At 43.2% G+C, this 27,333-nt stretch overlaps 1 protein-coding gene across 1 annotated transcript in view; it reads left to right on the top strand.

Moving 5' to 3' along the window:
• Window positions 1-23,769: 23,769 nt before the first annotated feature.
• LOC126237286 (UDP-glucosyltransferase 2-like) overlaps window positions 23,770-27,333 on the top strand; it is a 107,887-nt gene continuing 104,323 nt past the window's right edge. The window contains exon 1 of the mRNA XM_049947232.1: window positions 23,770-23,888. Within this exon, the coding sequence (XP_049803189.1) occupies window positions 23,870-23,888 (19 nt within the window). The 5' untranslated portion in view covers window positions 23,770-23,869. The remainder of the gene's footprint in view (window positions 23,889-27,333) is intronic.

The following is a 27,333-nucleotide window of genomic DNA, read 5'->3' on the forward strand; positions in this document are numbered from 1 at the left end:
TTTATGATTCATAATGAGTAGAAGATATGGGTCAGATGGATTACACAGAGGTTGTGTGTGGACACTGTGTCTTCGGATTGTATGGGATAATGAATTGAAGTTTGCACTAGATTTTATCTGTACTTGTTCGAGGAGACTGACTAGAGGAAAGAGTTGTTATGGAAGTGAAATGATATTGGTAATAAGGTTTATATGTATCGACGTATTGAAGAGGTATTATTGAGGTATTGAGAGTGTGTGAAGTTGATGATTATTGGAGTTTTGGTGGACAAGAGGTAAGGTAAATGATATTGATGATAAGATTTATATGTATCGACGTAAGAGGTATTATTGAAGTATTAAGATTATGTGATGATAATGATTATTGGAGTTTTGGTGGATAAGAGGTAAAGTAAGTGAGGAGCATATTTTTTTTGTTGGTTTATATGGAACAAGGAGGATGAAGATGGCAGACTAGAACACTCAAGTAGAAGGAAGATTGTCTACACACACACTTTTTTTTAAATCAAGAAGCAGTATATACTTTTTTTTGGAGAGAGGAAGTAATTGCATATCTTGGCACACTGACAGTTGTTCAGCAACCGTACGTTTTCATCTGGCTTGGCAAACATTGGTCTTGACATGATGGCTATGAGGTTGACTAACTGTTATTGACTATTATACATTGCTGCCAGTACTACTTGATACACATGTCGAACATCAAATCTTGGACAGAATTACATTTACACAGTTAACACTATTCAATTACACAGTAGCACTTAATGTGGATGAAAGATGAGTGAGCGTGTTTTGTGTGTTTTCCTTTCCTAATCCCAGATAATTGGTACCGACCTATCTCCTAAATATTATTTTACTTGTTTGTTGTGGCTTGCACTGACACCCATAAATATTATAGGTTTACTGATATTTGTGTATTTGTAATAGTTAATATGACAATTATCTGATATCATTTGTGTGTTTATTATAATTTGTATGTTTAGTGTAAGAGCATTGATAATAATTTTGTAAAAGCAATTGTGTGTGCATTCAAACTATTGTTCATGCCTGAACTGTCTGATTAGTGATGGTGAATATTATGGACTGTTACCTGCACTTCTTCAACATAATGGGTGCCACTTAGAAATGTTTAATTTCTGCTGATGAACTGTGTGATTAGTGATAGTGAATATTATGGACTGTTACTTGCACCTGTTCAACATTGCTGGGTGCCACTGATGGAACTGCTTCTACTGAGATAATGTCACTTGTTGGTGTCTGCACCTGTTCACATTGCCGGGTGCCACTGATGGAATGCTTCTACTGAAATATGTCACTTGTTGGTGTCTGCACCTGCTCAACATTGCTGGGTGCCACTGATGGACTGTTTCTACTGAAATAATGTGACTTGTTGCTGTGTGTACCTGCTCAACATTGCTGGGTGCCACTGATGGACTGCTTCTACTGAGATAATGTCACTTGTTGGTGTCTGCACTTGTTCAACATTACTGGGTGCCACTGATGGACTGTTTCTACTGAAATAATGTGACTTGTTGCTGTGTGTACCTGTTCAACATTGCTGGGTGCCACAGATGGAACTGCTTCTACTGAAATAATGTCACTTGTTGGTGTCTGCAGCTACTCATCATTGCTTGGTGCCACTAATGGAACTGTTTCTGCTGAATGATGTCACTTGTTGGTGTCTGCACCTGTTCAACATTGCTGGGTGCCACTGATGGAACTGCTTCTACTGAAATGAAGTCACTTGTTGGTGTCTGCACCTACTCAACATTGCTGGGTGCCACTGATGGAACTGCTTCTACTGAAATGAAGTCACTTGTTGGTGTCTGCACCTACTCAACATTGCTGGGTGCCACTAATGGAACTGCTTCTGCTGAATGATGTCACTTGTTGGTGTCTGTACCTGTTCAACATTGCTGGGTGCCACTGATGGAACTGCTTCTACTGAAATGAAGTCACTTGTTGGTGTCTGCACCTACTCAACATTGCTGGGTGCCACTAATGGAACTGTTTCTGCTGAATTATGTCACTTGTTGCTGTCTGCACCTGTTCAACATTGCTGGGTGCCACTAATGGAACTGCTTCTGCTGAATTATGTCACTTGTTGGTGTCTGCACCTGTTCAACATTGCTGGGTGTCACTAATGGAACTGCTTCTACTGACATAATGTCACTTGTTGGTGTCTGTACCTGTTCAACATTGCTGGGTGCCACTAATGGAACTGCTTCTGCTGAATGATGTCACTTGTTGGTGTCTGCACCTGCTCAACATTTCTGGGTGTCACTAATGGAACTGCTTCTACTGATATAATGTCACTTGTTGGTGTCTGCACCTGTTCAACATTGCTGGGTGCAACTGATGGAACTGCTTCTATTGAAATGATGTCACTTGTTGGTGTCTGCACCTGTTCAGCATTGCTGGGTGCAAATGATGGAACTGCTTCTATTGAAATGATGTCACTTGTTGGTGTCTGCACCTGTTCAACATTGCCGGGTGCCACTGATGGAACTGCTTCTGCTGAATGATGTCACTTGTTGGTGTCTGCACCTGTTCAACATTGCTGGGTGTCACTAATGGAACTGCTTCTACTGACATAATGTCACTTGGTGTATGCACCTGTTCAACATTGCTGGGTGCCACTAATGGAACTGCTTCTGCTGAATGATGTCACTTGTTGGTGTCTGCACCTGTTCAACATTGCTGGGTGTCACTAATGGAACTGCTTCTACAGACATAATGTCACTTGTTGGTGTCTGCACCTGTTCAACATTGCTGGGTGCAACTGATGGAACTGCTTCTATTGAAATGATGTCACTTGTTGGTGTCTGCACCTGTTCAACATTGCTGGGTGCCACTGATGGAACTGCTTCTAGTGAAATGATGTCACTTGTTGGTGTCTGCACCTGTTCAACATTGCTGGGTGCCAGTGATGGAACTGCTTCTGCTGAATGATGTCATTTGTTGGTGTCTGCACCTGTTCAACATTGCTGGGTGCCATTGATGGAACTGCTTCTACTGAAATAATGTCACTCGTTTGTGTTTGCACCTGTTGACCATTGCTGGGTGCTACTGCTGGAACTATCAACTACTCGTTTTTTTTGAATTATTAAAAGCATTTTATGTGAACATTTGTATAAACTGATTTTTTGTGTATTGTGTAAACTATTATGTAAAGTCACATGTATGAAAGATTTTGTATTGCTTACTGTATTTTATATATTAGGTTATTGAAAGGTCAGTGCAAAGCCAAAATTTTATCTAATTATGTGATATTTACGTATTAATATTATCTTTTATTTTTGTGGACGAATTTGGTGGTATTTTCACCACAAATGCTGGCAAAAATACCATCAAATTCTGGCCCGTGGAGGAAGGGCCTATGAAAGGTGGTTACACTGAGCCACAGCGCCAGAGATTGCGCCAAGGCTACACTGAGCCACAGCGCCAGAGATTGCGCCAAAGAGTTTTATTGCGCCGCCTCCACTGGCAGTTCTTGTCGAGAAGTTGTGGTGGAGAGTGCTTATTGAGATGTGGCAGTAGTGAGTCGGTGTTGAGATGTTGTAGTAGGGAGTGCTTATATCCATGTTTGATGCAGTTGTTTGATGGGCTAGACAGCAGATGTTGTTCGAATGGAGATATTGTAATGATCAGAGTGCTTTTCGACAATATATATGAAGGTAAAAAAATTCCTTTTTTTTCATTATTTCAATGTCTTAAATAATGCGTCATTAAAGGTTCAGTCAACAAAGCATCTGGCTCGTGTTCTTGTATTAGAGTGTAATTCTGGTTTTCTTGCGCAATTATAGTATTTCTATTTTTTTTAATTACTTAAGTATAAATGGTATTTAAAATTTCTTGTCTTATTGAAGAAGAATCGTGCCAGATGTGTACGTTGAATCACACTTCCACACATAGAACAGTTACACTTGAACTTTGGTTTCGTACGTTTTATAGTTGCTGGGGACTTAATTAATTAATTGTGTTAACGAAAATTTTCTTTCATTCTTTGTTGTTATTCTATGCAGTCAGATTGCGTACTAAAACTAGTCAGGGCCAACCGTTTACGAGACTTAGTAATCGGACATACAGCTACTAAAAATAAAAAATTATTAAAAAGAATTAGCATTTCATATCTATATAATTAAGCCCCCATGCAATTTTCGTCGTCAACACGAAGGCAGCCAGGACTCTTTCCTTTATACAGGGTGAGTCACCTAACATTACCGCTGGATATATTTCGTAAACCACATCAAATACTGACGAATCGATTCCACAGACCGAACGTGAGGAGAGGGGCTAGTGTAATTGGTTAGTACAAACCATAAAAGAATGCACGGAAGTATGTTTTTTAACACAAACCTAGGTTTTTTTAAATGGAACCCCGTTAGTTTTGTTAGCACATCTGAACATATAAACAAATACGTAATCAGTGCCGTTTGTTGCATTGTAAAATGTTAATTACATCCGGAGATATTGTAGCCTAAAGTTGACGCTTGAGTACTACTCCTCCGCTGTTCGATCGTGTGTATCGGAGAGCACCGAATTACGTAGGGATCCAAAGGGAACGGTGATGGACCTTAGGTACAGAAGAGACTGTAACAGCACATTACGTCCACATGCTAACACCTTTTTATTGGTCTTTTTCACTGACGCACATGTACATTACCATAGGGGGTGAGGTACACGTGCACACGTGGTTTCTGTTTTCAATTACGGAGTGGAATAGAGTGTGTCCCGACAAGTCAGGCCAATAGATGTTCAATGTAATGCCCATCATTTGCTGCACACAATTGCAATCTCTGGCGTAATGAATGTCGTACACGCCGCAGTACATCTGGTGTAATGTCGCCGCAGGCTGCCACAATACGTTGTTTCATATCCTCTGGGGTTGTAGGCACATCGCGGTACACATTCTCCTTTAACGTACCCCACAGAAAGAAGTCCAGAGGTGTAAGATCAGGAGAACGGGCTGGCCAATTTATGCGTCCTCCACGTCCTATGAAACGCCCGTCGAACATCCTGTCAAGGGTCAGCCTAGTGTTAATTGCGGAATGTGCAGGTGCACCATCATGCTGATACCACATACGTCGACGCGTTTCCAGTGGGACATTTTCGAGCAACGTTGGCAGATCATTCTGTAGAAACGCGATGTATGTTGCAGCTGTTTGGGCCCCTGGAATGAAGTGAGGACCACTGAGGTGGTCGCCATTGATTCCGCACCATACATTTACAGTCCACGGTCGTTGTCGCTCTACCTGTCTGAGCCAGCGAGGATTGTCCACGGACCAGTAATGCATGTTCCGTAGATTCACTGCCCCGTGGTTTGTGAAACCCGCTTCATCGGTAAACAGATAGAACTGCAACGCATTCTCTGTTAATGCCCATTGACAGAATTACACTCGATGATTAAAGTCATCACAATGTAATTGCTGATGTAGCGACACATGAAACGGGTGAAAGCGGTGACGATGCAGTATGCGTATGACACTACTTTGACTCAGTCCACCGGCTCTCGCAATGTCCCGTGTACTCATGTGTGGGTTCATGGCAACAGCAGCTAACATACCAACTGCACCCGCTTCTCCTGTGGCGGGCCTGTTACGGACCCGTTTGCGTGCTACGACCATACCTATTGCATACAGTTGGCGGTAGATGTTTTGCAATGTGCGGCACGTTGGATGCTCTCTGTCCGGGTACCGTTTTTCATACGCCCTGCAGGCTTCATCTGCATTTCGTCGACACTCGCCATAGATGAGTATCATCTCCGCCTTTTCAGAGTTCGAATACACCATGGTCATAGTTCCTACAACACTACACCATCACAGACGTCTGGTAACACGGTGTACTACAGTTGGTCTGCGTGCGGAGACGAATGCAGAATAACAATAGCAGCAAGCGCTACATGCGGACACTGCGACAGCTAGACCAAACCACAACAGTGCACTACAGCCACACTCGTAAACACGGTCGTCATCGTAAACATGTCCCTGCACATGCTGCTCGCCGACCGTGGTCCGTGTTTGTTACAACACACAACTGAACGTCGGAGGTTTCAAGCGTCAACTTTAGGTTACAATATCTCCGGATGTAATTAACATTTTACAATGCAACAAACGGCACTGATTACGTATTTGTTTATATGTTCAGTTGTGCTGACAAAACTAACGGGGTTCCATTAAAAAAACGTAGGTTTGTGTTAAAAAAACATACTTCCGTGCATTTTTGTATGGTTTGAATTAAACAATTACACTAGCCCCTGTCCTCACGTTCGGTCTGTGGAATCGGTTCGTCAGTATCTGATGTGGTTTACGAAATATACCCAGCGGTAACGTTACGTGACTCACCCTGTATACACGTCCTCTGCATACAAACCGTCGATGCCATCTGCGAATGTCCCATCCATATGGAGGATCAGTTTGGTACCTGAACCAGAAACGGATTTGCACTGTTATCAAGGAATTACACTTCGCAACCTGGAGAACACAAAATGGTTTCTCCTGCAGAGTAGCCATTTTGCAACGTGTGACTTGAACCAAGCAAATAGAAGGCAAATGACATCTAGCGGCAATGAATACAAACTACACAATGTATTCGTACCTCGAATAACCGAGCCGTGGACAAGCGACCGATAGTTTTGACACCATAATACTTTGTAATACGCATATTCTTTTTGAAATACCCTGCACAGCTTGAGAGCTCGTTAGTCAGCATGAAACGGAGTTCCAAAACAATTGATATAATGATTAGCTCCCACTTGCAGCTCTAATTCCATGACTCAGCGAACATTTTTAATACAACTTTTCCTTGCCATGTTTTAAACTAACAGTTTACCCAAGATTTATTATGCAGAGAAAGCGGAAAAAAAAATCCACTATGTCACAATGCGGACGAATGTGTGTGTTGAGAGATCGTGATAGAGGCTCATTAAAGTAACTGTGACGAAATTTAAGAGGGCGACAGCTAATAAAGTCACTGCAGAACTTAATACCGCACTTTTGAACGCTGTCAGCATCAAAACAACACGAAGGGAGCTCTATAAGCAATGAATTGCAGCAAATGTCCACAAGAGGAAAATTTGGTGCCAAAGCCTTAATCCTGGACTGTGTAGCAATGCAAGAAAGTAATTTGATCGGATGAGTCTTGATCCACACTGTTTTGACTTCCGGCCAAGTTTAAGATCCAGCAGTCAAACATGGCAGGGATTCGGTGATAATTTTGGCAGCCATATCGTAGTGTTCCTTGGGCATTATGATTACTCCCAAGGCTTATGAGACCCTTTTGGCTGATCAGGTTGGTCTCATGATACAGTGTTTCTTCCGCAATGGTGATGTCTTCCAAGACAACAGGGCCCCTCTTCACACAGCTCGCATCGTCGTGCACTGGTTTTGTGAACACGAGGATAAACCATTGCATTTGTCCTGGTCACCAAAGACACCAGATCTCAATATCACTAAGCCTTTGTGGTCTGCTTTAGAGAGAAGGTGTGTAATCGCTGTTCACCTCCATCATCGTTACCTTAACATGCCACTGTTCTACAGGAAAAAAATGTATAAAATTCCGTTGAAAACCGTACGGGACTTGTATCTATCCAGTCTGAGGCTACTGGAAGTTGTTTTAAATGGAAGAGGGTATCCCTGAAGCTTATTAGTCATGGTAATGTGTTGTATGTTTTGTTGTTTCCATACTTCCGTCCAGCTCCTGTATATCACACGAAGACATCATGATGGTAAAAGTATACTGCGTCGAGCACAGACAGAGTCTTAGCATAATCGTCCTCCCTAAGAACCATTCGCGAGTGGAACAAGAGAACGGGGAAATGACGGTGGTATGGCAATCTCCCTTCTCCAGACGTAGTAATGCAGCTTGCAGAGCATACGGGGTGGTCCATTGATCGTGATCGGGCCAAATATCTCACGAAATAAGCTTCTAACGCAAAAAGTACAAAGAACCAAACTTGTCTGGCTTGAAGGGGGAAACCAGATGGCGCTATGGTTGGCCCGCTAGATGGCGCTGCCATAGGTCAAACGGATATCAACTGCGTTTTTTAAAATAGGAACCCCAATTTTTTATTACATATTCGTGTAGTACGTATATGAATGTTTTATTGGACACTTGTTTCGCTTTGTGATAGATGGCGCTGTAGTAGTCACAAACATATGCCTCACAATTTTAGACGAACAGTTGGTAACAGGTAGGTTTTTTAAATTAAAAATACAGAACGTAGGTACGTTTGAACATTTTATTTCGGTTGTTACAATGTGATACATGTACCTCTGTGTACTTATCATTTCTGAGAACGCATGCAGTTACAGTGTGATTACCTGTAAATACCACATTAATGCAATCAATGCTCAAAATGATGTTCGTCAACCTCAATGCATTTGGCAATACGTGTAAAGACATTTCTCTTAACAGCGAGTAGTTCGCCATCCGTAATGTTCGCACATGCATTGACAATGCGCTGACGCATGTTGTCAGGCGTTGTCGGTGGATCACGATAGCAAATATCCTTCAATTTTCCCCAAAGAAAGAAATCCGGGGACGTCAGATCCAGTGAACGTGCGGGCCGTGGTATGGCGCTTCGACAACCAATCCACCTGTCATGAAATATGCTATTCAGTACCGCTTGAACCGCACGCGAGCTATGTGCCGGACATCCACCATGTTGGAAGTACATCGCCATTCTGTCATGCAGTGACTCATCTTGTAGTAACATCGATAGAACATTACGTAGGAAATCAGCATACATTGCACCATTTAGATTGACATCGATAAAACGGGGGCCAATTATCCTTCCTCCCATAATGCCGCACCATACATTAACCCGCCTAGGTCGCTGATGTTCCACTTTTCGCAGCCATCGTGGCCTTTCCGTTGCCCAATAGTGTATATTATGCCGGTTTACGTTACCGCTGTTGGTGAATGACGCTTCGTCGCTAAATAGAACGCTTGCAAAAAATCTGTCATCGTCCCGTAACTTCTCTTGTGCCCAGTGGCAGAACTGTACACAACGTTCAAAGTCGTCGCCACGCAATTCCTGGTGCACAGAAATATGGAACGGGTGCAATCGATGTTGATGTAGCATTCTCAACACCGATGTATTTGAGATTCCCGATTCTCGCGCAATTTGTTTGTTACTGATGTGCGGATTAGCCGCGAGTGCAGCTAAATCACTTACTTGGGCATCATCATTTGTTGCAGGTCGTGGTTGACGTTTCTCATATGGCTGAACACTTCCTGTTTCCTTAAATGACGTAACTATCCGGCGAACGGTCCGGACACTTGGATGATGTCGTCCAGGATACCGAGCAGCATACATAGCATACGGCCGTTGGGCATTTTGATCACAATAGCTGTACATCAAGACGATATCGACCTTTTCCGCAATTGGTAAACGGTCCATTTTAACACTTGTAATGTATCACGAAGCAAATATCGTCCGCACTGGCGGAATGTTACGTGATACCACGTACTTATACGTTTGTGACTATCACAGCGCATCTATCACATATCGAAAAAAGTTGTCCAACTAAAACATTCACATTTATTTACGTACCACACGAATATGTAATAAAAATGGGGGTATCTATTTAAAAAACGCAGTTGATATGCGTTTGACCTATGGCAGCGCCATCTAGTGGGTCAACCATAGCGCCATCTGGTTTCCCCCTTCAAGCTAGACGAGTTTCGTACTTTGTAGTTTTTTCGTTTGATGCTTATTTCGTAAGATATTTGGCCTGGTCACGATCAATGGACCACCCTGTAGATGTAGACTAAGGTACAGAACGTCCAGTGGACGACGAGGGGATGAGACTTGCAGCACAAGCTCGAGTCGGGAAAGGAGATCGGTCGTGCCCTTCAAAAGAAATGTCGCAGCATTGTCCTTAAGCTATTTAAGGAAATAATGGAAAAAGTAAATTAGCTGCCCAGGCGGGAATTTTTACCGCAGTCCTACACACGAATACCGACAATGATGACAAGATTTTATGTTCAAAAGACTACCTTTTCCTTTCAACTTTTGGCTACAAAGGACCTTCGCTTGAAGCGTCTACTGTAACGATTTTATCCGCGAGGCCTTTTTTTTACATAAAGAAATTATTTGTACATCCTTTCAGGAAAAGTTAATTTTCTAATATATGCACAGATTCATTAAAGATGATCTTGCCCGCCGTTAGCCGTGCGGTCTAACGCACGGCTTTGGGAAGGAGCGGGGACCAGGCGGATTGGGAAGGAGCGACTGGGCCCCGGCACGAATCCGCCCGGCGGACTTGTGTCGCGGTCCGGTGAGCTAGCCAGTCTGTGGTTGGTTTTTAGACGGTTTTCCATCTGCCTCGGCGAATGCGGGCTGGTTCCCCTTATTCTGCCTCAGCTACACTAAGTCGGCGATTGCTGCACAAACAAGTTCTCCACGTACGCGTACACCACCATTACTCTACCACGCAAACAAAGGGGTTACACTTGTCTGGTATGAGTCGTTCCCTGGGGGTGTCCACCGGGGGCCGAACCGCACAATAACCCTGGGTTCGGTGTGGGGCGACGGAGGGGTGAAGTGGACTGCGGCAGTCGTCGTGGGGTTGTGGACCACTGCGGCTGCGGCGGGGACGGAGCCTGTCCGTCGTTTCTAGGCCCCCGGTTAACATACAATACAATAAAACACAAAGATGATATTCTGATCGAAACTAGGTTCCACTGCAGAGTGTACATCCAGTCAGCCACTTTTTGGTGCTTAACAATGCCGTTCTTGAAATGCTTAGAAGCTATAGAACACTGCTGACAGAAAATAAATAAACACCAGAGTTATTTGTGTTAATTAATAGTATTACTTTGAAGTTTTATTGTAATTAAAAAGTCTCGTCAAAAGCATTATTATTTTTCCTCTCACCTAAATACTTGTAACAGCAACGTATTGCAAGTCTTCCTGATACTCAGATCACTTGTGATAACAAGACCTGGCTGATAACATAACTTTACTTGCCTACATAACGGAATCTAGTGAGATACTTTTTCTCGAATATCAATACACAAATTCTTTTGATTAGTGGCATTATTGCAGGTGCTGCAATAATCTGCAAAGCTACATTGCCGGCATTCTGGGCGTTTTGGACATTGAGCACATGACACAATTTCTTATTAACATTTACTACAGACGAAGAGACGTAGTGTTAAGAGGATGACACGTAAACTAAACTACAATTAAACTAGTGGAAGACAGCCTCATCACCAAAGAAAGCAACAGTTGAGAACCATTGTGAAAACAATATTTATTTGTTTTTATTGGCATCAAGACAATAGAGTACCCCGAGTTTGTTCTCTACGATACTGCAGTAAACCAGCATCATTACTGTCGAGTCCGTAAAAGATAGTGCTAGGGACTTGAGAAGAAAGAGCCTGTATCAGTTACGGATTGCACCTGTTAGGTGTTCCTGCCACAGGCTGTACACGATTATCCAATCGAACGCGTTAATTAGCTCGGAAGGCTTGTTTTCATAAACGCTGTTTCAAATACTCAGCAGTTTTAGTGTTATCTCAACAATTACCTGTGAATGTGAATAGTTGCGTAGAGGTGGACGGGCAAATAATGGAAACTGATTAATAATTGCTGCTTCAATAATTTAAAAAATTAATTAATTGGAGAGGATAATTGAAAGAAATTGGAAGGCACACATACCGTGGGTGAACTTTAACTGGTACTAATATCAACACACCTTCAATGTCAATACATTTAAGATCAGTATTCATCATTTAAGTTACGTACTTTTTCGCATTAACCCCATTATGCGTAGCCCTCATTATGATAATACCAATACAGGATTGCTCCTCCGGTGCTCGCGCAAATTCCTCTTGTCTGCTCCGAACCTCCTGATGCAGGATTCTCGGCGCGGGCGAAATGATAAACAGACAGGTCTGGTCGATGTGAGTATACGAATAAAACTTTACTTCCCTAATACCTTTTTCTAACACTTTTAATATACGCTTGAAATATACATTTTTTAAACAATAATGGTATGATGGATCTCGTCATACATCCGCCCGCCATCACTTATAGAAACGAACAGGTGAAGATACAGAAATTAATCAACTGAAGAGCGCATGTCTTCTCTTTTTTGTATCAAAACATTATCTCTGCCACAAAGCAACTCGTTAATTTACCTTTGGCTTTGTGTATATATAGCTTATGTATATAAAAGGAAAAGAAAGAAAAAACAATATGGTCCATTATAAATGTTTCTTTTTTTAGTCTGTTAGCATTCTAACCAATAGCGGAAGGTTATGGAGGGCCAGCTGCGGTGAACAACGCAGATTTTTCACTGTTGTCATTTTGTTTTTGGCAAAAGACCACCTGACACTTAACACTGTACTGAGGAGCGTTCTCGTGTAGGAGAGGCCAATTGTTTGAGCGGAACAATGTAGGCTACTTCTTCCGCAGTGACTCACACTATCGTTTTAGTTTCTCACGAGGTGTTTCTGGTAAAATGAGGTATATTAGAGAAAAAAAATAGTGGTAGACTATTCCTCTGATGTCAAGAAAAACAAAAAAAATATTTTCATGTTGCATCTCAACTGTTCCGCTTTCTTTACTAATGAGAAAGTCTTGCACTGTCTCTGTTGTTGCTTGGTTTCCGAGGCATGCCCATATTAATACGTATTTTCACCTATTACGAATTTAAAACAAAGTTTCTGTTATGTGCTCCTTGTTTGCGTATCCAACACATATCTGGCTCACAAAGCGCCGGTACAGTACCTTTGTAGATTATTGTAGATAATACGCAGTCCATTAGCTAGTAGAAAAGAATGAGGTGTACTGATATACGGACAGACATGAAGACAGGATAGAAACGATATCAACAGATGTGGCAGATTCTGAGAGAAGCGTTGTCACACTAAACGTTATTCCAGAATTCTATTAGACGGCACATTTTCTTGACTAGTATTCGTTTTAGCAGAAGAAAAGGATACACTTTTCGAGATCAATAAAAGCTAGACTGAAGAGATGAAAATTCCACCTGACAAATAAAAGTTAAAAACACTCCTATAGTTAATTTTGCTGAAAATAGGGGTATGCTTATTCCGCGGTACACTTCATTGCTGTATCTAATGTGAGATGTTACTAGGTGAAGAGACATACAGGGTCACTGCTGAAGATCATCTGAGGTCCAGCCTTGACGTAATCACTGAGAGCTGCGTGGAAATGGTACCATCCTAAACTTGAAACGTTAAACTTACAGCTAGTGCATCACTTACACCCCAACCAGACATCGCATGGTAATGAAATGCACTATCTATCACACCAATATTCCGTTTATCTTGTAGCGCTGGTAATGTTTGGAAGAGATGCAAAAAAAAAAAAAAAAAAACACTATGAAATGAAATGTCGTGTGGCTGGGGCCTCTCGTCGGGCAGACCGTTCGCCTGGTGCAGGTCTTTCGAATTGACGCCACTTCGGCGACCTGCGTGTCAGATGGGGATGAAATGATGACGATTAGGACAACACAACACCCAGTCCCTGAGCGGAGAAAATCTCCGACCCAGCCGGGAATCGAACCCGGGACCCTAGGATTGACAGTCTGTCACGCTAACCACTCAGATACCAGGGCCGGACAGAAACACTATAAGCGACTATTAATCAAATTGCGTGTCCGCCCCCGATAGCTGAGTGGTCGCCGGCACGGTAGCTCAGCGTGTTCGGTCAGAGTGTTAGCTGCCCTTTGTAATAAAAATTAAAAAAAAAACTGAGTTAATCGATCAACAACGAACTTAAACGGATGCCTTACGACGTCCGCCCCGAGCAGATTCAACGAACAAACAGAGAAAAAAATGAGATTTAAAAAAAAGGTGGTCAGCGCGACGGAATGTCAATCCTAAGGGCCCGGGTTCGATTCCCGGCTGGGTCGGAGATTATTCTCCGCTCAGGGACTGGGTGTTGTGTTGTCCTCATCATCATCATGTCATCCCCGTCGACGCGCAAGTCGCCGAAGTGGCGTCAAATTGAAAGACTTGCACCCAGCGAACGGTCTACCCGACGGGAGACCATAGTCACAAGACATTAATTTTTTATTATCAAATTGCTTGCATATAGAGTATCGTCTCAATTGTGTGACTGGATTCGTGATTTCCTCTCAGAGAGGTCACAATTCTGAGTTATAGACGGTAAATCATCGAGTAGAACAGAAGTGATATCTGACGTTCCCCAAGGTAGTGTCATAGGCGCTCTGCTGTTCCTGATTTACATAAATGATCTAGGTGATAATCTGAGCAGCCTCCTTAGATTGTTTGCAGATGATGCTGTAATTTACCGTCTAGTAAAATCATCAGACGATCAGTTTCAATTACAAAATGATCTAGAGAGAATTTCTGAATGATGCGAAAAGTGGCAACTGGCACTAAACACAGAAAAGTGCGAGGTCATCCACATGGGTACGAAAAGAAATCCGATAAATTTTGGGTATACGATAAATAGCACAAATCTAAGGGCTGTCAATTCGACTAAATACCTAGGAATTACAATTACGAGAAACTTAAATTGGAAAGACCACACAGATAATACTGTAGGGAAGGCGAAACAAAGACTGCGCTTTGTTGGGAGAACACTTAGAAGATGCAAAAAACCCACTAAAGAGACAGTCTACATTACACTTGTCCGTCCTCTGCTGGAATATTGCTGCGCGGTACCAGGTAGGATTGACGGAGGACACCGAAAAAGTGCAAAGAAGGGCAGCTCGTTTCGTGTTATCGCGCAATAGGGGTGAGAATGTCACTGGTATGATACGCGAGTTGGGGTGGTAGTCACTGAAACAGAGGCGGTTTTCTTTGCGGCGAGATCTATTTACGAAATTTTAATTTACCAACTTTCTCTTCCGAATAAGAAAATATTTTATTGACACCCACCTACAGAGGGAGAAATGATCATCATCACAAAATAAGAGAAATCAGAGCTCAAACGGAAATATTTAGGTGTTCCTTTTTCCCACACGCCATTCGAGAGTGGAATGGTAGAGAAGTGGTATGAAAATGGTTCGATGAACCCTCTGCCAGGTACTTAAGTGTGAATTGCAGAGTAATCATGTAGATGTAAATGTAGATGTAGAAAGCAAAGAATAATGGATTGTCCAGTCCCTAGAGAGTTATATGCAGTGAAATGAGATGAACTGTTAGGAGTAACTAACTGGAGCTCGTGGTTGGGCATGAGATACGGAATTCGGACGAAAGGGTGAAAGGGTGGTGGTGGTAAAGGAGAGTTTCGGGGGAGGGGGTGAGTGGAGGAGGGTGGGATCATGATAAATCTTACCGCATCAGCATTGATGAATGGCTACGAGTACTATGCGTCCACCATTCTTGGGGCAAAGTAGGTCACTCACTTTTTAGCTGTTCTACTTTCTCCAAAACTGATGGACGCAATTTTTAGCCTATGACTTATTTTATTCTATTTTTAACAAATGACCTGCTTAATTCTTGTGACACATCACTGTTTCAACTCTCTTTTTAGCCCATGACCATCTTATTTTCTAGGACATGCTACTTTCATCCCATCGACATTACAAATTTGGAGAAAAAGTGCTATGTCTCGAAATATACCTCGCCACTGCTGGAGAGGTTGCGGCTATGAAAAATTACTATATTGCCACCGCGCTATGGACGACAGCTAGTAAAGAGAACATTAGGAAAACCCTAACCTGTATGACAATCCAAACAAGGAGTGAAGCCTGCAGTTATTAGAACCTGGGGTGAGTGTCCCCGACAAATCTTAATGTGTGGCAACCCATACTGTGCCACTAGGAGTAGCAGCTTTAAATGGAAGCATTATAGAGCACCATAATCAGTCCTCCAATCATAAATAAATAAAGTGACAGTGATGCAATTAGCACCAAAGAGTGGTTCCAACAAATGTAATAACAAATCGACGTCGAAACTCACCATGTTATCTGAGCCCTTCAGCCTGAAGTTGTTGAGGCTATTCACAAAATCCACAGTATTTGTAAGTGTTTCTGTCAGGTATTTTGCAGCACACGTGTGGGACTCCTAACGTTTCTGACAATGGTGTATTACGGTACCCCGTCTTTGTGAACCTTACATAGTCCACAAAGTCTTGATGGTACTGGCCCTTGTGATGACAATTTTTTGATGATCCCCTCTGGTAAATCCGGAACCTTTGGAAACGCCAAGGTCCTCTTCTAAAACATTTGGTGGGGTCAGCGCTGATCTGCCTGTAGGATTCGTTTTGTAGCAGGGTGTGCATCTTCTTAGTGTAGTCCTTGTGCGAGAAAACAGCAATAGCGTCGCCTTCGTGAGCTTCTCTCTCTCTCTGCGGTAACGTTTGACATTGTGGGCTTAGTTCTCGTCAGTGCATAACAAGTATTACGACGTACTTTTTCGGCTGCTTCACGCGGACGTCGCAAAATGGTCGAGACGACATCCCTTCAGAAATGAAAGAGCACACAGGTAAAGACATCTTAGATGATTCAGCTTGTCGAATTTCTTCATAATGCAATGCATCTCCTCTCCATAAAAGTGTCTAAAGTGAATTTTCAGGTTCTCCTGGCGTATTATTTGTTGACCAATCAGTCTACGGGTGTACTGCCAGTTCAGAGTCGGGGAGGGGGTGGAAGGTGAGAGGTGCGTTTCCTCTGAGGTCCGCACCCGAGGGCACAAAACGCTAGCTACAGAAGCGATGACATGGGCATCTGTGGTAGGTGTAGTTACATTGCCCGACATGGCCGCAAAGACTTTCAGAAACAGAATGGAAAAGGTGGCACACGGTGATAGTCGATGAAGTTAAAGGAAGGCGCAGGGTTAAAGACGACGAGGATTAGGGGAGTTGGTCTTGGTATATAATTTCATGTGAAAAAAGATGGATATAAAATTTGTATGGGCTGGCTGTGAGAGACAGTATGAACAATATAACGTGGATCATCGTTGTGTGTCTGTAAGGTGAGCTAGCACGCAACTGGAGCCTGCCATTTTACGCCACGAGGCACAAAGAATGACACTTTCTCTACATTAAGAGCCAGTTAATTTTAGCGCAGTCATGAACTACGAATCATAAGTAGGCTTGCAGCAGAAGCTTCTAATTTAATGTCGTAAGTAACTGGAAAGAAGCATCTTCGAACTAAGACTAGCGTCCTGGCTGAGGTGCAGAGAGATAAGATAACAGCTGAAATTGGAACAAAACCGTAACGTCAATGAACGTAGCGAGGGGAGCGGGCGACCTCTAATTAGCAGGGCTCAGTGCCGTCCAGTGAGTAGGAAAGGCACCAGTTCTGATGACGTGTGCTCTCATTTGATGCTGAGCCTCGTTTCTAGGTCTTGGAAACATATGGTGCACTCAGTTTTTATAGCACAGTTTGGTTTTTCACCTGAAAAGCGGAAGTGGTTTAAAAAGCGCACATCCATCAGTGCTCTACCTGTTTTAGATGTGCAGTCAATTTTATTTCCATTTTTTAATGAGGATTAGTGTGGACTTAACTCACATTGGAGGTGAACTTAAAGGTGTGATTGGATTTTAGCCTAAATTTGCTTCTTGATATTTTCATTATTTTAATCAACATGGTAAGGAGATAACAGCGATCTGTTCTTGGTGATTAAATAGCAAAAATGATCAAGATAGCAAATCTCTCATTTATTCAAATGCCCTGTTTCGGCACGTTTAATCGGTCATGTTCAGATTATGAGCACGATCTGTCTGGCGCTGGCGGCATGTTCAGCAGCTTTGCGTGGTCATAGCGGTAACTGCCATGACCTCTGATCACACGCAGATTTCAACATGCCGCCAGCCCCAGCCAAATCGTGCTCTTAATCTGAAGATGGCCAATTAGACGTGCAGAAACCGGTCATTTCAATAAATCGTCAGATTTTGTTTGGGAGCTAAACACACGCGGCTGCAAAACTCTTTTCTCAGGGATGAACTAATGTCTAGGATGATCTAGCAGACCTACTGGGTGTGTTATAAATCAGTTTAAGTAGGTGGAGTCGGATTTCACCAATAAAACTGCACGATCAAAAATTGTTTTACACTTCTCTTAATTATTTGATAGTAACTATCTCTCAACCGCATTAATTACTTCAGTCACTGGAAGTCTCGCTTATAGTTTGCGAAAAACTGTTGTAACTGTTCCCAAGTTTGACTACACTTCCATACACAACTTTACTGTTCGTATATAATGCCACAGGGCTAAGTATTCTAAGCGTAGATAAATCCAGTGAATGCTCAAAGGCCAAACAGTTTAACCACATTCACGAAAGAGCTCGTTACAAGTGGATACGTTTGGATTCTCGAGTCCCCGACAGAAATCACCAACTCATGCGAACGGAAACAGACACGAATAACCTTCTGTACTTTCTCGAGTCCTAGCCTGAAGTCCTCCAATACAACCACAACGGAACAGCCACGAAAGTCTGGACTCCGTGGAGTCCAAAATCCAAGTCCACTAATAAACGCTAGTATAAACGTTTGGACTCTCTGGAGTCTGCGACTGAACTCCACCAATCCTTTTAATATTACTTCCCAATTAAACATTTAATCTAACCTCCATAACATTCAGTTTGTCTGCTATTCGCTGTCCACCTCTGTGCATCTCCCGCCATTCCGTTTCATAGTCAGGCCATGACATACGACTGTGAACCTTAAATTTCGCTCGTGAGATTTCCATTGTTTTAAACAACATGGTAAGGAGGTAACAGTGATCTGTTCTTGATGATCAATTAGCGAAAATGGTCAAGATCGCAAAATCAGATGAGTGCTAAAATGACCGGTTTCGGCACCTTTAATCGACCGTCTTCAGATTATGAGCACGATTTTGCTGGAGCTATTCACCACACCGCCAGCCCCCGACAAATCGTGATCATAATATGATGGCCGATTAAACATGCCTAAACCGGTCACTTCAGCAAATCATCAGATTTTGTCTACAGGTCAAACACACGCGCCTGTAAAACAGTTCCCTTTACGATGAAATAAAGTTTACGATGTCCTAGCAGATCTACTTGGTGTGTTTTAACTAAATTTAAGCAGCTGGAGTTGGGCTTCACGAATAAAATTATATGAAAAATAATTGTTTTATATTTCTCTTATTTATTTCATAGTAATACTCTTGCATTAATTATCTCAGTCACTTCAGCAGTTAGCCAATTTACCCCCCACACAGAAAGTCTTGCTCACAATTTGCGAAACGCTATTGAAACTGTTCCCAAGGCTGACTACAGTTCCCAACACATCTTTACTGCTCTAATGCAGTGCCACTGTGGCAGGTATTCTAAGCGTAGATAAACCCAGTGAATGCACGAAGGCTTAACAGTTTAACCACACGAAAATCTTCGTAATCACAGTATCCTTTGGATACAAACTAAGTTATGAAACCAGCACAGTTCATAAAACAACTCATTACAAATGGAAACGTCTCGACTTTCGAGGCCCAGATCGAAATCACTAATTAACGCCAACGGAAATGACACAAATAATCGGTTCTTGAGTCCCAGAAAAAATCCTGAACTAAAGCAGAAACGGAACAGTCACGATAACGTCTGAACTCCAAGGAGTCTCTGACCGAAGTCCCCTAATAACAAGAAACAGTGGCATCTGGTGTCTGAGACTGAATTCTACCAATCCTCTTAACATCACTTCCCAATTAAACTTTTAATCTCCCCTCCATAAGCTACAGTTTGTCTGCTATTAGCTGATCACCTCTGTGAACCTATCGCCATTCCGTTCCCTAGTCATGCCTTGCCGTAAGATACAATGTTATACGACTATGACCCAATTATCCGAACTTTACGAGTATAATTAAATAGACATTATATTCTAAATCACACTTGTATGTTTGTTTTAATGACAAGAGACACTATTTTTTACTGTAATCTCTCAGAAAGCTTTAATCTGAATTATTCCTGAACCGCTTATTAACTTTGTCGTAGAATTCCATACAGTAACGTTCCCCGCATTTCGATGATAGACACTGTCATTCATGTTTTCATTTGATACAACAGTTGACTGTAAACAGAAAGGGGAACAGCCAGTCTGATGCTACTTGTGGTGACATTTCTTACTGTTAAATGGGAGGTCGCTGTCGACCATAGCTATCAAAACACACAATGAATCTTTCGAAAGAAAAAACAATCGCCTATATAACTAATTAACATGGCTAGATTTCCACCCATGGGCCAAGAAATCGAGGGACCATCTTTGGAAGCGCATTGCCATACTCCAGCGTCCAAGAATTTCAGGTCCGTTTGGTAGGAAAGCAACCAGCTGGTAACTAATAGTGCGTGCCGCTTTTCCAACGCTTTGAGTTAGAAAGCATGTGTCCGGCGCCTGCCAAGGACACGATACAACCTTCCTTTGTAATACGTTAAAGCCGCATGTTACATTGCCATCAGTGTCGTCTTTACAATATACAAAGTGAATAATAATACAATTCTGATAGCTATTTTACACAAACGGCTGCTGGAAATCAGCAGTTCTGCTTTCTGATTTAGTTACGACAATGGCTGTTTCTTTTCAATGAGATGTCGGAAGAAGACAGATTCATTCTCAGGCTAATATTTGTACTTCTACTTCAATGCACTGCGTAAATCTTTTTAAAACCTAATCTCACAACCCAAGCCCATTTCTAAAGCTGCTGTGCACCTACATGGGGGCGAAAATCGATCACGGAAATGGAAATTCCTCAGCTAGAATCGCATTTCCAGAATTGATATTGGAGTATTTGCGTGACCAACCGGAAACGAAATCCGACTTTGGGTGCTTCATACAAATGCAGTGACTGTCGCTAGCAATACCTTTGATCCGGTATTACCGAGCTATCGGTGCAATTTTAGGATTTACATCGACGCCGCATATCACATCGAATGTGGTAGTGGAACTTCGCTAGGCAGTGTCACTTTTATGAAGCAACAAGAAAACACAGCGCTCTCTGTAATATGAATTGGGCGTCGCTGATCTTTGTTCGAGAGGCCACTGACTCAGCAAAACGTTGGTACTCGGGTTAATGGGCTGCCTGCCGCATGTGCTGCAGCTACGTCATTAACCTTCACGCGCTCGTGCGGGCGGTGAAGTGACCGCCTTTTTGCAATTTCACGCCATACTTACTCCACAAAGGTAACGAGGCGGCGGGAGGGACATGTATTCTCTAGTTGCACCTTTTTCCGACAGATGCTGCTCAAAGTTCGTCCAAGTCGCACCTCTCTGCCTCTCAGAGCAAGTTCAAATACACTCCTGGAAATTGAAATAAGAACACCGTGAATTCATTGTCCCAGGAAGGGCAAACTTTATTGACACATTCCTGGGGTCAGATACATCACATGATCACACTGACAGAACCACAGGCACATAGACACAGGCAACAGAGCATGCACAATGTCGGCACTAGTACAGTGTATATCCACCTTTCGCAGCAATGCAGGCTGCTATTCTCCCATGGAGACGATCGTAGAGATGCTGGATGTAGTCCTGTGGAACGGCTTGCCATGCCATTTCCACCTGGCGCCTCAGTTGGACCAGCGTTCGTGCTGGACGTGCAGACCGCGTGATCGACGCTTCATCCAGTCCCAAACATACTCAATGGGGGACAGATCCGGAGATCTTGCTGGCCAGGGTAGTTGACTTACACCTTCTAGAGCACGTTGGGTGGCACGGGATACATGCGGACGTGCATTGTCCTGTTGGAACAGCAAGTTCCCTTGCCGGTCTAGGAATGGTAGAACGATGGGTTCGATGACGGTTTGGATGTACCGTGCACTATTCAGTGTCCCCTCGACGATCACCAGTGGTGTACGGCCAGTGTAGGAGATCGCTCCCCACACCATGATGCCGGGTGTGGGCCCTGTGTGCCTCGGTCGTATGCAGTCCTGATTGTGGCGCTCACCTGCACGGCGCCAAACACGCGTACGACCATCATTGGCACCAAGGCAGAAGCGACTCTCATCGCTGAAGACGACACGTCTCCATTCGTCCCTCCATTCACGCCTGTCGCGACACCACTGGAGGCGGGCTGCACGATGTTGGGGCGTGAGCGGACGACGGCCTAACGGTGTGCGGGACCGTAGCCCAGCTTCATGGAGACGGTTGCGAATTGTCCTCGCCGATACCCCAGGAGCAACAGTGCCCCTAATTTGCTGAGAAGTGGCGGTGTGGTCCCCTACGGCACTGCGTAGGATCCTACGGTCTTGGCGTGCATCCGTGCGTCGCTGCGGTCCCGTCCCAGGTCGACGGGCACGTGCACCTTCCGCCGACCACTGGCGACAACATCGATGTACTGTGGAGACCTCACGCCCCACGTGTTGAGCAATTCGGCGGTACGTCCACCCGGCCTCCCGCATGCCCACTATACGCCCTCGCTCAAAGTCCGTCAACTGCACATACGGTTCACGTCCACGCTGTCGCGGCATGGTACCAGTGTTAAAGACTGCGATGGAGCTCCGTATGCCACGGCAAACTGGCTGACACTGACGGCGGCGGTGCACAAATGCTGCGCAGCTAGCGCCATTCGACGGCCAACACCGCGGTTCCTGGTGTGTCCGCTGTGCCGTGCGTGTGATCATTGCTTGTACAGCCCTCTCGCAGTGTCCGGAGCAAGTATGGTGGGTCTGACACACCGGTGTCAATGTGTTCTTTTTTCCATTTCCAGGAGTGTAGATCCGAACACGTTCGGCGGTCAGTTTACCGCCTTGCGAGCGCTTACTGCACTTACAAACACGGTCAGTTACCGCCTTGCGAGCGCTTACGAGACTTTGTTCTACTCGTCTACTTCGGAATTTAAGTATTTCTTTTTGTAATTCCCCTATAATTCCTCAATTTTATAGACTCTTCCAATTCTCAAGTGAATGTGCATGTGCTCCAGAATGTCAACATCAAGAAGATCACAAAGGTGGCCTGCATGTATATTTTTCCGCTTACTTGACTTGGCAGGAATAAATACGTTACGCATTTTTCAATTCAACACAGGTAATATGAAAGAAGAAACGAGAAGACAATTCTTACATGCGTTATCTTTGGAACTGATGAGCGAAAATCTGAAAGAAAGAGCTAAATTGAAGCATTTACCAAAAATTTGTTATTATTTTTGGAAAGTTACAGAGAGAGTGACGTAGTTTATCCAGCTGTATCAACCCCTACAAGGAGAGGAATATGTTATTTGTGTGGCTCAAAAAAGAATATAAAAACAAAGCGAGAATGCGGTGAATGTGGAAGAAACGTCTGTCTACGACATTCAACCACGACAGTTACGTGCAATAATTGTTGTCAGCCTCAAAACGAGAATGAAATGCATACAGACTGATCAACATTTTTCATCTGACAGAAATGTTTGTGACGTTTTCAATCAAAAATTCTTTTTTCAAAGCAAAATTAGCTTTTCTTGTGACGAGTTAAGACAGTGAATAATTCTAGTCTTAAGTATTACATTATATAGTCCCAAAACATTACAATCAAAAAAATGTTCTTGTATTTCATTTGGGTAGTTGGTTTCCTTTTTGTATTCCATTGTATATTTTATTGTTAAATAAATACTTTTGATTACAAATGTGTTTGAAATATTGCGTGAGATATCCTATGTCGATATCTTATGGAAATATGACCTTTAAAAACGGAAAACCTCAAGAAATTGATGAAAACCCTCAGGCGGTCGGCCGACCGCCCGCGCGAACGCTCGCGTGACCATTCCTAGCGCGAGCGCATGAAGGTTAAATAAGCAAGAGCAGCAGGACAAGACGTTGCTATCATCAAGGACGCGTGCAGACGTGCTCGCGTAACATCGCCCCACTCCACACTGGCTAGTAGAAACAGTTCTGAGAACCCTTTTGTCTCCGACAGTCGCAACAGTAGCTGCCGCCTGCCGAGGTTCGTGGTAGGCAGCAATTGCACCACCTTGCTACCGGCTCGAAGATGACAGCCTGCGGAAGAAGTAAGGAAATCACACTCTTTATTTTATTATTAGCGCTCGATTTCGTTACAATTGTGTTACACTTTTGTCCATATCATTTCATAATCGAACGACCTAGTAGCTATTCTCTTATTCAGTGCTATCAAAGACTGGCTGCAAAATCGATTTTTCCAAACTCCATTTCCTGAGACCTCGTTTAGTATATAAAACGTAAATTCTACTATTGTGGATTGGGTTAACCGTCTATAAAAAGGGTCCTGACATCAAAAATCCCATAAAATTTATTCCATTCCATTCTGGCTGGCTGGTACAGAAAACGTTCTGAATTGGCTCTAAGCACATTGGGACTTAACATCTGAGGTCATCAGTCCCGTAGAACTTAGAACTACTTAAACCTAACTAACCTAAGGACATCACAGACATCCATGCTCGAGGCCGGATTCGAACCTGCGAACGAAGCAGCTGCGTGGTTCCGGAATGAAGCGCCTAGAACCTCTCGGCCACAGCGGCCGGCCGTTGTGAATTATTTCGAATTGAAAAGCAGTATGGGTTGCAAGGTTATTTGATTTCCGTAACGTGTTTCGCCCATTTGGGGCATCATCAGATTGACTTCAAAATAAGAAAACAATCCGTAGCAAATAAATAGCGGGAATGGTCCCATCTTGCACTTCTACAGGAATAAATATATTGGTGGGATAGATGACTGATCCATCCTGTGAGTATACTCCAACCGAGGTAACAGCTGCAAGTATACACAGTGCGCAATCGTGTGTTGGATTAGTGAGCAGTCGTGAAGCCGCGGGCGTGTCGTGCCTGAGTGTTGTTTAATTGGGCAAGTCCATTGTGCCCGGGAATACCAACGTGCCAGATGTGTTCGCCCATACGGAATAAAAATGGTTCAAATGGCTCTGAGCACTATAGGGCTTAACATCTGTGGTCATCAGTCCCCTAGAACTTAGAACTACTTACACCTAACCAACCTAAGGACATCACACACATCCATGCCCGAGACAGGATTCGAACCTGCGACCGTAGCGGTCACGCGGTTCCAGACTGAAGCGCCTAGAACAGCACGGCCACACAGGCCTGCCATACAGAATACACAGGCATATTGTTTGTCTACAGGTACTGTAACGACAGTTCGCGCGTGGCTATGAAAGAATGCCAGAGACGTTTCCCTGATCGATGGATCCCCTGTGTCATCGTATTCCCTAGTTTTCAAACATTATGTGAATCCAGAACACTACCAGGTACACATGTAACATTAGAACGTGAGGGATCCAGCCAGCAGAGTAAAGGGAAGGCATTGTTGAAATGGTACAGTGGAATAGCACCACCAGTGCATGGCACTTTAGCTGTCAGCTCGATATTCCAAAAAGGTGAGTGTAGCGTACATTACATTCCGAGGGCTCGTACCCATTCCATGTGCAGCCCATGCAACATCTACATACAGGTGATTCAGTAGCCGGCCGCGGTGGCCGTGCGGTTCTGGCGCTGCAGTCCGGAACCGCGGGACTGCTACGGTCGCAGGTTCGAATCCTGCCTCGGGCATGGGTGTGTGTGATGTCCTTAGGTTAGTTAGGTTTAAGTAGTTCTAAGTTCTAGGGGACTTATGACCTAAGATGTTGAGTCCCATAGTGCTCAGAGCCATTTTTTTGTGATTCAGTAAGCAGATAACTATTTCGTGAACGCTTGGCTGTACACAGAGACGTCATACAACACACTTTATTTACAGATGAGCCTACATTTACCTTCAGTGGTACCATGATTACCCGAAATTCTCATACATGGGTGACGGAGATCCGAATGACACTAGAGAATTCCAAGTTAGGTTCTCAGTGAACGTCTGCTGTGACATGACTGATGATCTGGTGACAGGGCCTGTGTTCCTGCTAAATCGTATGGCAACCACAGCATACGTATATTTCCTGATAGAAGACCTACCTACAGTTGGAAGACGTGACATTAGAGAAACGACAGCAAATGTACCTGCAACATAATGGATCACTGATCCACTCTACGAATGTATCCCAGTGTCTGAATAACCCATTTCCTCAGCGGTGGGCTGGCTGTGGCGGACCCATTAACTGGTCTGCCAGATCACTCGACATAACCCCACCAGATTTCTGTTAATGAGGCTGTTTAAAGGGGGATGTGTACGCTACAAACATGGATACACGTGGATAACTTGTCTATAGCATCACCGTCGTTGTTGCCCGCATTAAAGCTCGCCGAGATGATGCTCGACGTCCAACACAACACACCCTCCAACCCATTGACAAATATATTGAGATGGATGGGACACTTTTTGAACACCTCCTGTAGGATGGATCAATACGGATCAGTCATGTGTGCTACCATTATTCTGTCCACCACAGCGCCTACGTAACATTTCGGTAAGTGTTACTCACACTTGCCTTCATAATCATTCGCGGATGTGTGTGGTCTTCAAACTGATCGAATTCCGTAACGATCGAAAAGCGGGCACATGGTAAAAGGACTTTTTTGGTTTATTTTCACATGTAGAATCACTTCACAAATTACATGACATCCCTCCTGAATCACCCTGTGTTTGCAAAACATAAGAAGTCACACAAATTACATAAAGCTAAGTATATATCAATATGCCCACATACGAGCAAAAGAAAAAGATAAATTGATGGTAGCACGATACATATCTTTCTCTTTTGCTCATACATGGGCATCTTAATATACTGCATACTTAATTTTACGTAATTTTTACGACATCTTATGTTTTGGATACATGAACATTAGTCTATGTGTTTTACATAGTTTTATATTCACGTACGTACCTTATGGAGGTTCTTACTGTCGTAATTCCTTTCGTTTGATTAGGTCCACCTTTAATTTTTTTTATCGTTCTATGAGGTATGGACTTTACATCCAGTTAGTTCCGGGTAAAGTTTAATATATGTTTTAGTTCATTTGTTCGCCTAATCGTACAAGATAGTACCGTACCCCTGTATTTCTATGCAATGGATTATTTTCTTGTTTTGTAGACAATCTAATGAAGCCCCAAAAGGGGGAATAACGTTACTGAAATAAATAACTTTAAAACCCAGACTGTTTTTCAGTTTGAAATAAAAATCCTAATTTTGCACTTTACTGCTTATTCTCACGCACCTACTTTCAGTAAACTTCCACTACTTCGGATGTATTACAATACAAGGACCACTCTGCCTAACTTAAAAGAATAGACAGTTCTCTCTACTTCCACTTAGTGCAGACTTTTCACTGTTTAAAAATTAACTTGAACTGCAATAAACTTAATTTGGCTTCATCCGACAATCACACACACTCTTCAGAAAAATAAAAGTTCTACCACTGAACCAAACTTGCTGTATATATTCTGAAACCACATTTACAGTCAACGCGCCTTCTAATAGGCCTATGAAACTATCTTTTAAATGATCCGAGCCATGTCACTGTTGGCTTTAAAACATTT

This window comes from Schistocerca nitens, chromosome 2 (genome assembly GCF_023898315.1).
Source record: "Schistocerca nitens isolate TAMUIC-IGC-003100 chromosome 2, iqSchNite1.1, whole genome shotgun sequence".
Taxonomy (NCBI): domain Eukaryota; kingdom Metazoa; phylum Arthropoda; class Insecta; order Orthoptera; family Acrididae; genus Schistocerca; species Schistocerca nitens.